Raw genomic sequence first — 17,908 nt, 5'->3', positions numbered from 1 at the left:
CGAGTAGCCCAGGAGGCCTGCGATTTGGCTTCCGGGCCTGGGCAGCGGCCGGAGGCGAGGCGTCGGTGGCCACAGTGCTGTGAACCAGCGCCTGAGGTGCTGGTGCAGCCTGCCCACTGTGTGTGTGTACTGAGGGGGCTCTGGGAGCCCACTGACCTCGCCCTCCCTGCGTATAGCACGGGTATCAACAGAAGCTCGTTGAATAAAGACTGCTATAATAGAGCGGCCCTTGCAGTCCGGGCCTGCAGTCTGGAGGTGGCGACTGTCCACGCCTACTCCCTTGTACTTCCAGGTCGGGGAGGAGGGCTGGTCAGCCGGCGTCCGCACGCCCGCCCGCTGCATCCCTCTCAGAAGGAACCCTGAGGAGATCACTTAAGCGTTGGTCTCAGGTTCCCGCATCCTCTCGCTCCGTAGTTCCAACATCCTGCAGGGGAGGGGAGGCTCCCTGCCCCGGGGAGAGCCGCCCACCCGGGCTGAGGGGTCTGTCCCCTCCGGTCCACGAGCTTGCAGCGAAGCATGGAGGCGCGCCTGCGGGAGGCTCGGCTGTATAAGGAGGAAGGGAACCAGCGGTACCGGGAAGGGAAGTACCGAGAGGCCGTGAGCAGGTACCACCGAGCCCTGCTGCAGCTGCGGGGCCTGGACCCGAGCCTGCCCTCCCCGATAGCTGACCTGGGGCCGCAGGGCCCGGCTCTCACGCCCGAGCAGGAGAGCGTGCTGCACACCACGCAGACTGACTGCTACAACAACCTGGCGGGTAAGAGCGGGGAGGGGGAAGGCTGCGACAGGCGCCCCCAATGAAATCCACTTGCAGCCCACCAGCAGGGCTTCTCCACTCGCACCCGGAGGTGTGGATTTGTCCTTTATGAAAAGATGCCTTTACTTCCTCGACGCAGTTGAAGAGAGGGAGAGACAGAGTTCCCATCATCTAGTTCGTTCCCCAGAGGCTGCAATGGCCAGTCCGCATGCGTCTCCCATATGAGTCCAGGGGCCAAGCACTTGGGCCTTCCCAGGCACGTTGGCAGGGAGCAAAGCAGCTGGCACTCGTTACCGGGGCCCATGTGGGTGGGAGTGTTGCAGGTGAAGGCTTAATAAACAGTCTAACCCCTGGGGAATCCCTTAGGACACAGCTTGTACCCCCCCTTGGGGACCTGCCTATTCACATTGCTGAGGTGGTTCCCACCGGACACAAATAACCTCAGGGAGTTTTCACCCCACAGAGAAAAACTGCACCTGCGGTGCAGTCGTCTCCTGAAAGAAAAATTGTTAGGTAGGGCACAAATGCCAGCTGCATTCCAGGGCTGGCAGACCTATCCTTATTTTTTCTGTTTCTTATACATCCAGCAAGTTGAATAACTAGTATCTTCCATCTGCCAGCGGCCTGTACTCAGTATGACTAGGTTCAACTTGATCTAAGAAAGGAGACTTCTTAGGGTCTGTTCTGTGCCAGGCAAAAGAGCTAACAGACTTATTTCACATGTGTTAAAACATTCTAACAGTGCAAAGCCAAAGAAACTGTTAATAGTTTTTACACTTGGTAAAATGGTTGTTTTTTCAAGTGATTTAAGAAAAAATTACAGGGCCGGGCATGATAGCTCAGTGACTAAATCCTCTCCTTGAATGCTCCCGTATGGGCACAGGTTGATATCCCAGCTGCTCCATCTCCCTCCCAGCTCCCTGCTTGTGGCCTGGGAAAGCAGACAAGGATGGCCTAAAGCTTTGGGAGCCTGCACCCGTGGGAAACCCGGAAAAAGCTTCTGGGTTTGGATTGGCTCAGCTCCAACCGTTACAGCCTGTTGGGGGAGTGAAGATCTTTCTGCTTTTCCCTGTAAGTCTGCCTTTCAAATAAATAAATCTTTAAAAAAAGAAAAGTAGTAAATTGGCAAGTGGGAATAGTGAGTGCTGGACGCCTGCCCTGAAAATTGCTTTTGTGAGGGGCCTCTAACAGCAGCACCCTACCTGGGGTGGCTGTAACCTGGCCCAATTTTATTGGCCTCAGAACTCAGAAATTCATCTGCTGTGTTTTCCTCCTGCTTGGGGACTGGGACACTAGCTTGTAGAATCATGCTCCTTGCTCCCGTGGGATGGTGTGTGGCAGGTGGTCCCCACCCCTCCCGAGGAGGCAGGCGAGTTGAGTGCTGGAAATGCATCCGATAAACTGACCACTTGGTGGGGGTGTTCTCCACGGCTGAAGCTGAAAGCCTGGAACCCGATGTATGTTTAACTCTGCACAGTTTTGACGTGAGGGAGGTGTGCTGGAGCTCCCCTGAGGCACCCAGGAGGATGATGAAGGGCAGAGGCAGTAAGAGTGAGGATGCTTTGGCGAGTCAGCGAGGACTTTGTTCGCAGTTCCTACTTATCCCACCTGGAAGCTGGAGGATCCGGGCAAGTTAGTTTCTTCTGTAAACCTTGATTTCTTCATTGTCGCTGTCCGGTAGCGATGGACTGGTGCACAGAGCCGATAATAACACGTGGACCCTGACTGATGGTCAAAGCCGTAGTTTATTAGTAGCATCAGACTTCATACACTGAGGGTCATACAGGATTAGGGTAGAGATACTTAGTTCATCAACAAAACCATCAACTGTTTCTATGCCTTTGTTTGGAAATCCTTTTCTCTTGTATATTACTTTCCACTCAACTGTTCTTTTTTTTTTTTTTAAAAGATTTATTCATTTTATTACAGCCAGATATACACAGAGGAGGAGAGACAGTTCACTCCCCAAGTGAGCCGCAACGGGCCTGTGCGCGCCGATCCGATGCCGGGAACCAGAAACCTCTTCCGGGTCTCCCACATGGGTGCAGGGTCCCAATGCATTGGGCCATCCTCAACTGCTTTCCCAGGCCACAAGCAGGGAGCTGGATGGGAAGTGGAGCTGCCGAGATTAGAACCGGCACCCATATGGGATCCCGGGGCTTTCAAGGCGAGGACTTTAGCCGCTAGGCCATGCCGCCGGCCCCACTCAACTGTTCTTATGCAAATGATATACATCATCAGGTATACAAAAGGTAGTGATTCAGTTCTCGTGCAAAGGATATCCAATCAGTCACACCCATTCAGTTGTTTATCATACAAATATTGTCCAATCAACTGTAATCCTGTGCTCACTGACCTTCTAGGGTCACAATGTCCTCCTACACTTCATCCATTCAAAGGAGCTAGTGGGCCCAGCATGATAGCGTAGCGGTTAAACTCCTTCCCTTGAACAAGCTGGGATCCCATATGGTTACCGGTTCTAATCCCGGCTGGCCTGCTTCCGATTCAGCTCCCTACTTGTGGCCTGGGAAAGCAGTCGAGGACGGCCCAAAGCCTTGGAATGCTGCACCCGCGTGACAGATCGGGAAGAGCTCCTGGCTTTGGATTGGCTCCGTTCCAGCTGTTGTGGCCAGTTGGGGAGTGAACCAGTAGACAGAAGCTCTTCCCGTCTCTCCTCCTCTCTGTGTATCTGCCATTGCAATAAAAGTAAATAAATAAAGATCTAGTAACACTGATTTTATGGCGTGGATGAGAAGGCTGCAGCAGAGTGTGTATAACAAACACACAGCTCATAGCTTGCAGTTTCCTCACACAAAGTTGGGACCAAAACTACAGGACAAGAACAGTGGCAAAATGGGGGTTCGAAACACAGCGCCTCAGGTGGAAGAGATGCCATGAGGAAAGAGTGTAAAGCCAGTTACATGTAAATGAAGCCTATTCTGAACAGTTTTTTATTTTGTTTTTTTCAAAGTTTTTTTAATTTTGTTTTTGTAGTTTTTTTGTCACTCCCCTTTTTTTTTTAAGATTTATTTTATTTTTATTACAAAGATGTACAGAGAGGAGGAGAGACAGAGAGGAAGATCTTCCGTCCTATGATTCACTCCCCAAGTGACCACAATGGCTGGAGCTGCGCTGATCTGGAGCCAGGAATTTTCCTTCAGGTCTCCCACGTGGATGCAGGGGCCCAAGGCTTTCCTCGACTGCTTTCCCAGGCCACAAGCAGGGAGCTGGATGGGAAGTGGAGCTGCCAGGATAGGAACCGGCACCCATATGGGATCCCACCACGTTCAAGGCGAGGACTTAAGCTGCTAGGCCACGATGCCAGGCCCCTTTTAATTTGTCTTTAAAGATTGATTTGTTTCAATTGGAAAAGCAGGTTTTGCAGAGAGAAAGACAGAGGCAAAAATTTCCATCTGCTGGCTCACTCCCCAAGTGCCTGGAATGGCTGGAGCCGAGCTGATCCAAAGCCAGGAGCCAGGAACCTCTGCCTGGTCTCCCGTGCGGGTGCAGGCTCCCAAGGCTTTGGGCTGTCCTCGACTGCTTTCCCAGGCCACAAGCAGGGAGCTGGATGGAAAGTGGAGCAGCCAGAACACAAACCAGTGCCGGATCCTGGTGCTTGCAAGGTAAAAATTTAGCCACTAGGCTGTCAACACCCGATCCTTATTACCATTTTTACTTGAACGAGTTTATAGGGAGACAGATGTTCCATCTGCTGGTTCACTCCCCCGATGCCTGTAGCATTCAGAGCTGGGATGATATGAAGTCCGGGGCCTCCTCCAGGTCCATGTGGGTGTAACGACCTAAGGATTAGGACCATCCTCCACTACTTTCCCATGCCATTATCTGGGAACTGGATCACAAGTGGAGTAGCTGGGACTCGAACAAATGCCCATATGGGATGCTAACGCCACATGCAGAAGATTAGCCTGCTACACCCACCATGGAACCAGCCCCTGTTGTGACCAGCTTTATGGCTGCAGCCAACCGAACACTGCACACAGTCCCTGTAGACAGTTGGTCCACACAGGAGAAGGTGGGGAGTGAAACTTTGTACCTGGGGGATGGCTGCAGGGTTTGTGGGATGACTAAAGGCCACCAGCTTCCTGCGTCTGACATACAGCCTTAAGCTGCCCAGTGCTGGCTAGCCTAGTAAAGTGTCCCTGTTTTCATTGTAACTGTCCCATTAGCCTGCCTCCTTCAGATGGAGCCAGTGAACTATGAACGAGTGAGAGAGTACAGTCAGAAGGTGCTGGAACGGCAGCCTGACAACGCCAAGGCTTTATATCGGGCTGGAGTGGCCTTCTTCCATCTACAGGACTACGACCAAGCTCAGCACTATCTCCTGGCTGCCATCAGTCAGCAGCCCAAAGGTGAGCAAGGAGGGACAGGGAACCCAAAGGTGAGTGTGGCGGACAGGGGCAGGACCAGTGGGGAATACAGAAAATGGTTGGTAGAAATAGGACCTGTTGTTTTAATGTCTTGATTCTTTTTTGGAATATGTGATTAAGTCATATTCTTCAAAAAGTATAACAAAGTATACAACGCATAAGCCTTCTGTCCCTGTGTTCTTTCATTATAGGAAAATAAGATTTTATTCTATATGTCTTCAGGAAGTACTTATGCTAAACAGGCATTATATATATATGTATATGTATAAACATTTTTCAAAAAGTTTGTGGAAAATTGGAATTAAAAACTTGAAGTACCAGGCTGTGGTATAGCATGTAAGTTGCTCTCTGTGAGGCTAGCACCCCATATGCGTGCTGATTTGAGTCCTGGTTGCTCTACTTTTTTTTGTCTTTTTTTTGTATTGATTACATGGCATTATGTGGCACAGTTTTATGGACACTGGGATCCCCTCCACACCCCTCCCCACCCCACCCCTCCCCACCCCTCCCCACCCCTCCCCACCCCACCCCTCCACACCCCTCCACACCCCTCCCCTCCACACCCCTCCCCACCCCTCCCCACCCCTCCACACCCCTCCACACCCCACCCCTCCCGACCCCACCCCTCCACACCCCTCCCGACCCCCACCCCTCCACACCCCACCCCTCCACACCCCACCCCTCCCCACCCCATCGCTGGTGGTGGATTCCTCCACCTTGTTGCATTACCACAGTTCAAGTTCAGTTGAGATTCTTTCATTGCAAGCATCTAGCAAGCATAAAGTCCAGCATCTTATTGTCCAGATAAGTTCAACAGCTTCTTGGGGAGACCATCTCTGGTCTGACGGTAGAGCTGGCGGAATATCATTCTGATCAATTAAAAGCCCTGACATTACATCAGTAACCATTATGTAACCATCAGTAACCGTTATGGCATTAGTTGACATGGTATTTTATTTATTTATTTTTTTGCTTAACTCCATTTAATTTCCACACTTCCCTCTTCAGAGTTTTTTTTTTTTAAATAATACATATTTATTAAAAATTCAAATACAGAAATAAAAGCACAATATCCAACCCAGTATACAGACAGCCACATAAATCCCCTTCCCTCTAATCCCATTCCCCAGAGGTTATCACTGTGAACAAGTTAAAGTATAGCCTTTGAAACATTTTCCTTTGTATATACAAGTATATATAAACACACATAAATGCACTTTTGCCTTTTACAAAAATGAAATCTGTAAATGTACATATTAATCTTCAATTTCTATCTTCATTCATTCAATATACAGAAAATTCACAACAAATCTGATTATCAGTCCTCTTGGGTTCATTTTCCATTATATAAAATTCATATTCAAGCATCAATTACAAAACTCTTGATAATATACTTCCTGCCATCTTTGAGTCTCATCTCTAACCACTCCAGTATGAAAAGACTGGAACATAAATTACCTTAAATTCTTCCTGAAACAAAGGCAGTACAATCAAACAAACAAACTAGGAACACACTCTGTCATTCCTAGATTTTGGCCTTTTCATTTTGTGTTACATTCTGCCTGGACTTTTCCATCTGGCAAGTCCCTAATTCTTCCAACAATCAGCTTAAAAATGATCTCTAGAAGACAAGACTTCCCAACTTTTTTCAAGACATAATCACTTCTCTATTTACCCCTATACTTTATAGCTAGCTTCTTAATTGTACTTATCTCACAGTACATGGTATTGAGTAACCAATATATTAACAGAGGAAAAAAAAAGAATGCAAGTTCTGAACCACATCCTGTGACTTCCACATTGACATTTCAATTATTAGTTTATATACAACCGGGTTCTATACACCTTAAAATGGCTATAGATTACTATTCAGCTGTCTCATGTCTATTTTAATTTTAGTATTTAGCAGTTCATAGCGTTGGAGCATGATTTTGCTGAACCTGGTTGTGTTACGTGTAGTCTAACACTATAACTCTAACAAGACATATGTCAACAGTTTAGGTGAACAGTTTTAGGAGGGGTGTGCAGAGAAATCTTCAATACCCCAGTGAGGAGTAACTAATCTTTGTGTCCCACCCAGTGAATTACAAGTGCATCCCTGCTGACCGTTTCCTGTCTGTTTCTAAGCTTTCCTTGTTGTTCTCTATCTATTCTAGTTTTGTTTGTTTGTTTGTTTGTTTGTTTTGAGGGTTTTCTAGAGCGACCCTGATGGTCATTACGAGACAGAGTGGGGACCCAAAGTCAGAACCAGGCAAGGACCCAGAAAGCTCCTCTCCCTAGTCCCGAAGGAAATTTACTGTTCTTCTGTTTCTGCGGACCGCTCAGTGCTTCTGGTTGTCGTTCCGATGACCTCGGCTCCTGCAAGGCAGAATTTGGGCTTCTTCCATCCCATGTGGTAGATCCAAAGGGGGTGGGTGACCTCAGAGTTCTTGGTCTCCGCAGGCACTCCATTTCCCATGGTCTCCTTGGTAGTTGGGATGTAGTCCTTGGTGCTCATACTAAAAGTCCTTGATGAGGAATTGGGAGTCTTCAGGGTTGGGATACAAGCCTCCTCCTGTCTGCCTGCTCCACCCTGGGGTCCCCCTGCTCTGTGCATATGACCTCCTGTTAAGAGGTTGTTAGGATCGCTCCTGATTCCCCCCATATGCCTTTGTAGTTTTGCTATTGTCTAATGCTGATTTGAGTCTGTTGTCTATGAGTTACCAGTTATGATCCTAATAGGTTACACTTCCCGTCTTCCTCACAATTTCTAGGGTGAAGTAAGATTTCTCTGCTCTCCCTCCCCATTTCCAAGTATCATAGGGCCTTACAAGTGTATTAGGTTTTGCAATTCTTTGATGTAGATCTTAAGCAGTCTGACTCATATTGATAGTTGGTTCATTGGTTACTTCACAATATCTTACTGCATGAGATACAGGCTGTTTGGGGTTGTAATAATATTACTGTTTTTTTGGATTTACATCATTTCATAACAGCCACATCAATAATAACAACAACATCAACAACAAATTATAGCACCCTGATAAAATAACGCGCCACTGAGTAACAAACACATGCGTGACAAAAAGGCAACACCAAATATGCGTGCTGATTTGAGTTCTGGCTGCTCTACATTTTTTTTTTTAAAGATTTATTATTATTGGAAAGCCTGATATACAGAGAGGAGAAGAGACAGAGAGGAAGATCTTCCGTCCGATGTTTCACTCCCCAAGTGAGCCACAACAGCCGGTGCACGCCAATCCGATGCCGGGAACCAGGAACCTCTTCCAGTTCTCCCACATGGGTGCAGTGTCCCAATGCATTGGGCCATCCTCAACTGCTTTCCCAGGCCACAAGCAGGGAGCTGGATGGGAAGTGGAGCTGCCGAGATTAGAACCGGCACCCATATGGAATCCCGGGGCTTTCAAGGCGAGGACTTTAGCCGCTAGGCCATGCCGCAGGGCCCACAACTATTTTTCTTTTTAACGATTTTTATTTATTTATTTTTTTAAAAGGTTGTGGATTACTTTCTTTTTTTTTTTTTTTTTAATTTTATTCATTTTATTACAGCCAGATATAAACAGAGGAGAGAGAGACAGAGAGGAAGATCTTCCGTCCGATGATTCACTCCACAAGTGAGCCGCAACGGGCCGGTACACACCGATCCGAAGCCAGGAACCTGGAACCTCTTCCGGGTCTCCCACGCGGGTGCAGTGTCCCAATGCATTGGGCCGTCCTCAACTGCTTTCCCAGGCCACAAGCAGGGAGCTGCATGGGAAGTGGAACTGCCGGGATTAGAACCGGCGCCCATATGGGATCCCGGGGCTTTCAGGTCGAGGACTTTAGCCGCTAGGCCACGCCGCTGGGCCCCAATTTTTATTTTTATTAGAATATTAGATATACACAGAGGAGGAGAGACAGAGAGGAAGATCTTCCGTCCGATGATATACTCCCCAAGTGACCACAACAGTCGGAGCTAAGCCAGGACCCTAGAACATCTTCTGGGTCTCCCACGTGAGTACAGGGGCCCAAGGCTTTGGACCATTCTTGACTGCTTTCCCAGGCCACAAGTAAGGAGATGGATGGGAAGTGGAGCTGCCAGGATTAGAACCGGCGCCCATATGAGATCCCAGCATTTAAGGCAAGGACTTTAGCTGCTAGGCTACTGCACCTGACCCTGGCTGCTTCACTTCTGATCCAGCTTTCTGCTTATGGCCTAAGAAAGCAGCAGAGGATGGCTCAAGGGCTTGGGCCCCTCCCTGTACCTAAGTGGGAGACCTGGAAGAAGCTCCTGGGTCCTAGCTTTGGATCAGCTCAGTTTTGGCCATTATAACCACTTGGTGAGTGAGCCAGTGGATGGAGGATCTTTCTGTATTTCTTGCTCTGTGTAGATCTGCCTTTGCAATATTAGTAGATAAATAAATATAAAAATTAATAACAGGGCCCAGCGGTGTGGCCTAGCGGCTAAAGTCCTCGCCTTGAAAGCCCCAGGATCCCATATGGGCGCCGGTTCTAATCCCAGCAGTGCCACCTCCCATGCAGCTCCCTGCTTGTGGCCTGGGAAAGCAGTTGAGGACGGCTCAATGCATTGGGACACTGCACCCGTGGGGGAGACGTGGAGGAGGTTCCTGGCTGCTGGCTTCGGACCGGTGTGCACGAGCCCGTTGCGGCTCACTTGGGGAGTGAAACATCGGATGGAAGATCTTCCTCTCTTGTCTCTCCTCCTCTCTGTATATCCGGCTTTCCAATAATAATAAATCTTTATAAAAAAAATAACAGTTGTTTAGAAGATAAGTTTATTTTCGTAGAAAAACATTTTGGAATCCACGTAGTACATGCATACTTTTCAAACGTCAGTTTTCACAAATTTGTTGAAGACTCCAGATACTTGACAGCAAGAAACATAAACAAAATGCCCAAGTTTATATCTTTATTAATACATAACGGCTTTGCCATTGGCCAAACTGATGAGACGTTATTGCAGTGCTCTGTTGGGGACCCCTCTGCTTCCAGCATCCAGTAAGCACCCTACGTGCGAGTGCCGGAGAGGAGACACTCTTCCATACTGGAACAACCAGCACAGATATTCAGTCTGTCATCTGCTTTAGAACAGCTCTTTTGCCTTGAAAATGAAGTATCAAGTGTCAGATTGTCTCTCAGTGTGCGTGTGATTTATCTAGGTCGTACCTGGGGTTCGTTGAGCCAGAGGAAGCAGTGATGGCTATGGCAGAGGCCAGCTCCCAGCTGGAGCGTTGGCGCACTGAGGGTGGTCAGATCTATCCATTGCATGTCCCATTCCAGCCACAAACTGAACCTTGAAAAACCCTAAGGTGACTGCCTTGCTGTACACACTTAGAAAAGTTTATGGACAATGAACTTAAAAGACATATGTTTTGGTACCGAAAAAACCTTGAAATGTATGTGTATGAGAGAGGTCTGGAGAAAGTTCCTGGGAAATGTTTGTAGAAAATTCCAGAGTGGACATTAAGCCTGGCAGTTTAGATGCCAGTGCTGGGGGCTGGCGTTGTGGTGCAGGGGGTGAAGGCTGCCCGCAGCGCCGCATACTATATGGGCACCAGTAAGTTCTGGCTGCTCCAGTTCTGACCCAGCTCCCTGTCCTCTGGGGATTTAGGGTTTAGCCACTAGGCTATTTTGCAGGGCCCCCCAAATGTATTTTTTAAATTAGTTAAAATTTGTTTGGAAAAATCTGATTTATTGAGAAAAGAAGATACAGAAAGATCTTGCATCTGCTGGTTCACTCCCCAAGTGCCTGCAATGGCTGGAGCTGATCCAGTCCAAAGCCAGGAGCCAGGAGCTTTGAGCTTCTTCCCAGTCTCCACACGAGTGCAGGCTTCGGGCCGTCCTCAACTGCTCTCCCAGACCACAAGCAGGGATCTGGGAGGAAAGTGGAACAGCTAGGATAGGAACCGGCGCCCATAAGGAATCCCAACACATGCAATTCGAAGACTTTAGCTGATAAGTGATAGTGTCGGGCTCAATTAATTTTTTTTTTTTTAATTTTATTTGAAAGAGTTGCAGAGGGAGAAATAGCTAGGTTCCAACCTAGGGTTCACTAGATGTTTGCAACAACCAGGATGAAGCCAAAACTAATCGTCTAGAACTCTGTCAGGATCTCCCATGTTTGTGGCAGGGACCCAAGTGTTGAAGCAGCACACCAGAAGGCGGCTAGATCCAAATGCTAACCCAGGCACACCCGTACGGGCTGCAGGCGTCTCAGGTGGTGTCTTAAGTGCTGTGCCAAACACCAGTGCCTGAATCTACCTTTAATTACCCTTTTCTGTGAGGTTTTTGAAGTCTCCTCGTACATAGTTAAAGACGTCTAAGGAAACGGTATCGTAGAGACTCTGCTGTGCTGTTTCATCAGATATCCCCAACAGTAACGCCCTTTCAGTGGAAAGTCAGCAGCCAGCCTGGCCCTGTGTAGAGATTTTTAAAACTCAAAGTGGATATGGGCATGTGGCACAAGAGGTGGTGGCTCCCAATGCTTGGGTACCTACTCCTGCGTGTCTCCTGGTCTCAGCATGGCCCTGTCCAGCTGGTGCAGGAGTGAACTAGTAGGTTGAAGATCTTACATGTCTCCGTCTGCCTCTTTGCTTTGGAATAAGAAAAAGTAAAACTTAGGACCCAGCACAGTTACCTAGCAGCTGAAGTCCTTGCCTTGAGCATTCCAGGATCTCATAGGGGTGCCGGTTCTAATCCCAGTGGCCCCACTTGCCATGCAACTCCCTGTTGTGGCCTAAGAAAGCAGTCAAAGCCTTGGGACCCTGTACCCATGTGGGAGACAAGAAGCTCCTGGCTCCTGGCTTCAAATGGGCTCAACTCCAGCCATTTCAGCCACTTGGAGAGTGAATCCTCAGATGGAAGATCTTCCTATCTGTCTCTCCTCCTCTCTGTATATCTGCCTTTCCAATAAAAATAAATAAATCTTTTAAAAAATTCAAAATGATAATAATGATATTTACTGTGCAGAGACTGACTGGGATATATTCAGATCTTGGAAATGAGAAAAAATGGAAAGAGGTTGGCATTATTCTTCTGCCCCTGGTGTGACTATCATCTAACTGCCTCTTTCTTGCCTTTTCGTCCACCTTCCAAGATGCCAATGTCCGGCGGTACCTGCAGCTGACACAGTCAGAGCTCAGCAGCTACCATAGGAAAGAGAAGCAGCTCTACCTGGGCATGTTTGGCTAGCGAAGCCCAAAGATGCTCCTGTATCTGAACTGAGATGGACCACCGAGGTTCATCAGTGGACGAACGTGCACACCCAGCCATGGGACGCCTGAGCCTACACATGAGAAATGTGCCCTGTACCTCCGACCCAGGTGGATTTCCGTTTGGGTTAACAATGTGTAATCTATGTCTGGGTTTTGTTTGTTTGATCCATGTGTGTATCTGTTTGTATATTTTCCTTTTGGGGATATTTTCCTTGAGAAAAACAATCAGAAAACATTAATCCACTGTGGCGGAATGACATTTAGATCAGGCATGCTGTAATGATGGGTATTGCTGGCTGTGTTCACCTGCAGGGCTCAAGGCTGGCAGAGGGTCAAACAGCAAGGATAAGAGAAAGAAGTTTCTGTATTTTCTCAAATGCCCAAACCCAAACTAGAAAGTGTGGCTTTTTAAAAAAATCAGGTGATTATAAATTGGGCCCAATGTATTAACATGACAGATTTTATAATTCTTCAACTATAATGCCAAAAAGAAAAAAAAGGAAGCATAGGAACATGTAACATAGAAACAGTACCAAAAGCAAGCAGAACAAAAGCAAATGTGTTTTGTGCCTGTCACCCTGAATTCTGCGAGAGCTGAGTTCTCCACCGAGGAGAGAACAGGGAGAAAGGGCCAGTCTCACTTGCTGCCTGTGAATCTCCCCGTGGGACTCTGGGAGCCCAGGTGGCCTCTTGTGCCGTTGGTGGCGCCGGCACAGGCTCCGTCAGCTGGAGCTCCTTTGCTGTTTCGTCCTGCACCTTGATAATGTGGTAGTAAGCATGTCTTTAGTCATCCTGCAACCACAGGAGAGAGTTCAGCTGAGAAAGAACAAGCTACCCCAAGTGCACACAGAAACCCTTAGGCTTTTCTCAATACCCATCTCTCTTCCAGTAGGCCAGACTCCCTCCGTTCCTCTCCGCATCTTTAGACAGCACAACCATCAGCTTACAAAAAGAGCTGCCAAATCTTACAGAGTCCCAAGAACAGAACTACCAAAAAGGCAATCTCGGGCTTCTTAAATTGTTCAGCTTCAGCCTTGCTGGCTCCGTGTTAGTGTGGCTTCACGTTTTCTTTGCTTTTGGCTTGTTTTGCTTTCGGATCTTTTATTTCAAAGACTTGATGTTACAGTAAGCTATCTTCAGTGAGGAAAAATTAAAGCATTTTAAAATGCATCTGAGAAATGTATTGCACTAATCTTTTTATTGGCATTACTAAGAACATGATCAGGCGTACGTTCCAGTTTTGCTGTTAAAGCCTCACCTGCCCTCAGGGATGAAAACAAACAGGACAGTGGACCCAGTTTTGGGGGAGCTGGCAAGCCCACATCCCAAAGGAAATAACAAGAGGGTGCCCACCGGTATTCCGAAATGTGCAAGAGGAGTGGCTGTTGACTTCCAGTCCTGAATTGCCGCCCCGCACAGGAGCTAAAGGTTGCAGTGATAAAAAGGCGTTCGTGGAGGATGTCAAGATCATACTTCAGGACACCCGGGAAGGCGTAACACGTTTCCCAAACTCATCCCACCTTCACAATGTTACTCAGACCATGTACCTACTTCCTGAACTAACATATAGTAAGTACTTCATGTATTTTTATTGGAAAGTCAGATATACAGAAAGGAGGAGAGACAGAGAAGATCTTCCATCTGTTGATTCACTCCCCAAGCAGCTGAACCAGCCAGAGCTGAACCAATCTGAAGCCAGGAGCCCGGAGCCCCTTCTGGGCCTCCCAAATGGGTGCAAGGTCCCAAGGCTTTGGGCCGTCCTCCACTGCTTTCCCAGGCCACAAGCAGGGAGCTGGAAGGGAAGTGGAACAGCTGGGACACAAACTGACAAACTGGATATTTTTTAACCATATACCTTTGCTTGGTGTCAACAACTTCTTTGCCAGTCAGCCATCTGATTAAACCTGGCTTCACAAAACAGTTTCAGCCTTTATATTGGCTTGTTTAAATTTCAACTTCCTCCAAAGCTAGTGTTTAAAAATTTGAAGCCAGATATGATAGCTCAATAGGTTAATCCTCCCATTGCCTGGGAAAGCAGTTGAGGATGACCCAAAACCTTGAGACCGTGCACCTGCGTGGGTGACCCAGAAGAATCTCCTGGCTTCTGATCGGCTCAGCTCCAGCTGTAGTGGCCATTTCTGGAATGAAAAAGTGGATGGAAGATCTTTCTGTCTCTTCTTCTCTTTGTAAATTGATCTACCTTTCCAATAAAAATAAACAAATATTAAAAAGAGAGAGAGCAGATTGGCGCAGTAGCCTGTTGGCTGAAGTCCTCACCTTGCATGAGCTGGGATCCTTTATGGGCGCCAGTTTGTGTTCCAGTGGCCCTGCTTCTCATCCAGCTCCTTGCTTGTGTTCTGGGAAAGTGGTAGAGGATGGTCCAAAGCCTTGGTAACCTGCATCCTCGTGGGAGACCTGAAGAAGCTCCTGGCTCCTGGCTTTGGATCAGTTCAGCTCTAGCCATTGCAGCCACTTGGGGAGTAAATGAGTGAACGGGTCTTGCTCTGTCTCTCCTCCTCTCTGATTTCCCAATAAAAATAAAATCTTTTTCCAAAAAATGAGATCCTAAAGTAGAAATATCAATTATGTTTTAGAAATATAGAGGGCCAAGTATGGTGACCTAGTGGCTAAAGTCCTCAACTTGAATGCGCAAGGATCCCATATGGACGCCGGTCCTAATCCTGGCAGCCCCACTTCCCATCCAGCTCCTTACTTGTGGCCTGGGAAAGCAATCGTGGATGGTCCAAAGCCTTGGGACCCTGCGCCCGGGTGGGATACCTGGAGGAGGTCACTGTCTCCTGGCTTGGGATCACACATCTCTGGCCATTGCAGTCACTTGGGAGTGAATCATTGGACAGACTATCTTCCTCTCTGTCTCTCCTCTCTGTATGTAACTTTCCAATAAAAACAAAAATTTGAAAAAAAAAAAAGATAAAAGATTCATTGTCCAAAAACTGAGTTTATAGCTCACAAGCAAACTCTCAGGCTGAAAAAAAAATTTTTTTAAGGTTTATTTATTTTATTAGAGTCAGAGAAGGAGAGACAGAAAAATCTGTACTAGTTCACTCCCCACGTGGCCGCCACAGCCAGATCTGAGCCAGTCTGGAGCCAGGAGCTTCTAGGTCTCCCATGTGGATGCAGGGTGCCAGAGTTTGGGCCATCCTCGACTGCTTTCCCAGGACACAAGCAGGGAGCTGGATGGGAAGTGGAGCAGCCAGGACACAAACTGGTGCCCATATTGGGTCCCAACAGCTACAAGGCGAGAATTCAGCCAGTAGGCTACCACACCAGGCCCTCAGGGTGAAATTTCCTAATGGGCTGGGACTGGGCTCATCCCACTATGGACAGATTCTGAGTCAGCGTGAGAAAGCATTGTACCTGACAACTTCGATGGGCCCACAGGAAGCAGCCTTCTGGGAGCGTGCTCTCTGATGCAGAGGATAGAGAGCGCCTGGTGAAAGAAGTTTCCCCTGTTAAAAAAGATGGGCTGGCCCTGGGCGCCTGTGGTCTGTGTGTCTGTGAGAGGAACAGCAGGAGCTCTGCTGGCATCGTGGCATCCCATAGATGAACAGGCCACTGTGCCCGAGGTTGGGGCCGATTGCCGTTTTAGACCCTGCAAGTGACTGCATGCCACTTGGCGTGAGTGATGCACTCTGTCTGGAGAAGTGAGAGTGAGTGTTCTTCGGCAGACTCCTGTGGTAAGCAGAGCCTCTTCGGTGAAGTTACGGTACCACACGTGACGGGATCCCTCCGTGACCAACTGTCCAGACACGTTAGACACACACAGGTATGCTTTGTTTTCACGAACACAGATTTTAAGCCAACTGATTTTTTTTTTTAAAGATTTATTTGAAAGGCAGGTTACAGAGAGAGGGAGAGTCTGAGACAGGTCTTCAATCCACAGGCTCACTCCCCAAATGGCCACAGTGGCCAGCCAGGGGTGGGCCAGACCGATGTGAGGAACGTTCCCACATGAGCAGAGGCCCAAACACTTGGGCCACTTCTGCTGTTTGTCAGGCACATTAGGAGGGAGCTGGTTGGGAAAAGCCGCAGCCCAGACTCATCACAACACCCATATGGCAATCCACAACACTGCCGGTAGCAGCTTACTGTGCTGTGCCACAACCCAGCCCTGGGTTTTCTTTTAAATTGAGACATAGGTCACAGACCTTAAAAATCCAACCTTTTGAAGGTAGAAAGGAAAAGAAACCTTCCACCTTGTAGTTCACTATCCCAAATGCTTGCCATCTTTCAGTTGGATCAAGCCAAGGCGGAAGCTGGGGACTCCATTCTGCTTTCCATCATGGGTGTGCTCGAGCTAGCATCTGTCTTAGAGAACGCACATCCGCCTGTAACTGGAATCTCAAATAGATGCAGGACCTGGAGGCCCAGCTTCCCCGTGGCATCACCCACTGCACAAAAGCCCATACCTTCATGAAAATGATTTTTAAAAAGATTTATCTTTATTAGAAAGGCAGCTATTAGGGGAGAGGGAGAGACAAAAAGATTCTCCATCTGATCGTTCACTTGCCAAGGGCCGCAACGCCTGGAGCTGCGCCCATCTGAAGCCAGGAGCCAGGAGCTTCTGCTGGGTCTCCCACGCAGATGCAGGGTTCCAAGGCTTGGGCCGTCCTCAACTGCTTTCCCAGGCCACAAACAGAGATGGATGGGAAGTGGGGTAGTCATGATACAAACCAGTGCCCATATGGGATTCAAGCAGATGCAAGGCAAAGATTTAACCGCTAGGCCATTGTTCCAGGCCTTAAGATTGTTTGAGAAATAGAGAGCTGCCCCCAACAAGTCCCCTCATCAGATCCCAGCGGCTACTAGATCTGGAAGTCGGAGACTCCAGTCTATCTTCCATGTGAGTGGCAGGAGCCCCATCACTAGGGGCCATGTTTGCCGGCTTCCCAGCAGGACGCTGCATGGAGTTGTTGGAGCCAGCCATTCTAACCACCAGGCCCAGTGCTGTACCTCTCAAAGGCAGCTGGACCTGCTGTTTACTACTCTGCTAGAACAAACTTGCTCATTTGTATCTTGCCTTGTTTCATGAAGGAATTAAGGCAGCAATACATTCGCATAAATAAAATGTAGAAGATATTTGAAAGATAAACTAAGTTATTCCAACACAAGGCCTGGGTCAAGCATACAGGGCGCCCTTGGCGCAGCACGCTGTCGGGCATCCTCCGTCTTTGCTCCCTGTGGTGCCAGTTAAAGAGTTCTTGGCCAATTCCGTCCCCCTCCCATAACTCAGACATAGTGCCTCACAGTAGGAATTCAGACTCAAAAGACAATCAGGAAATGAACTTGCCCTCGTATTCCAACCTTTCTTGGAATGCAGGGAGCCAGCTTGTCCTGCTTCCCTCAGGCTGGAAGATCTTTGTGAACTCCCAGAGCTCTCCTTTCTCATGCCACAGCACTCCAAGGCCACATTTAATTGCTGGGCCTGCTTGTCAACAAGCATCTGTGTGACCTGAGACACATAAGAACCTCTCTGGACTTCTGTCATCTGCTGAATTGAGGGGTTGAACCAGGAGACCCTCTCGGCTTTC

The 17,908-nt window shown here is 48.2% G+C and overlaps 1 protein-coding gene across 1 annotated transcript; it reads left to right on the top strand.

The window, feature by feature from the left end:
* The first annotated feature begins 420 nt into the window (after nucleotides 1–420).
* TTC9C (tetratricopeptide repeat domain 9C) lies at nucleotides 421–12,593 on the top strand. Its single transcript, XM_004596761.3, has 3 exons — nucleotides 421–754; nucleotides 4,942–5,124; nucleotides 12,239–12,593. The coding sequence occupies exons 1-3, from the start codon at nucleotides 517–519 to the stop codon at nucleotides 12,331–12,333; spliced, it is 516 nt and encodes a 171-aa protein (XP_004596818.2). The 5' UTR covers nucleotides 421–516; the 3' UTR covers nucleotides 12,334–12,593.
* Nucleotides 12,594–17,908: the final 5,315 nt, after the last annotated feature.

This window comes from Ochotona princeps, chromosome 4, assembly GCF_030435755.1.
Source record: "Ochotona princeps isolate mOchPri1 chromosome 4, mOchPri1.hap1, whole genome shotgun sequence".
NCBI lineage: Eukaryota > Metazoa > Chordata > Mammalia > Lagomorpha > Ochotonidae > Ochotona > Ochotona princeps.
This window is presented reverse-complemented; position numbering and strand designations above follow the sequence as displayed.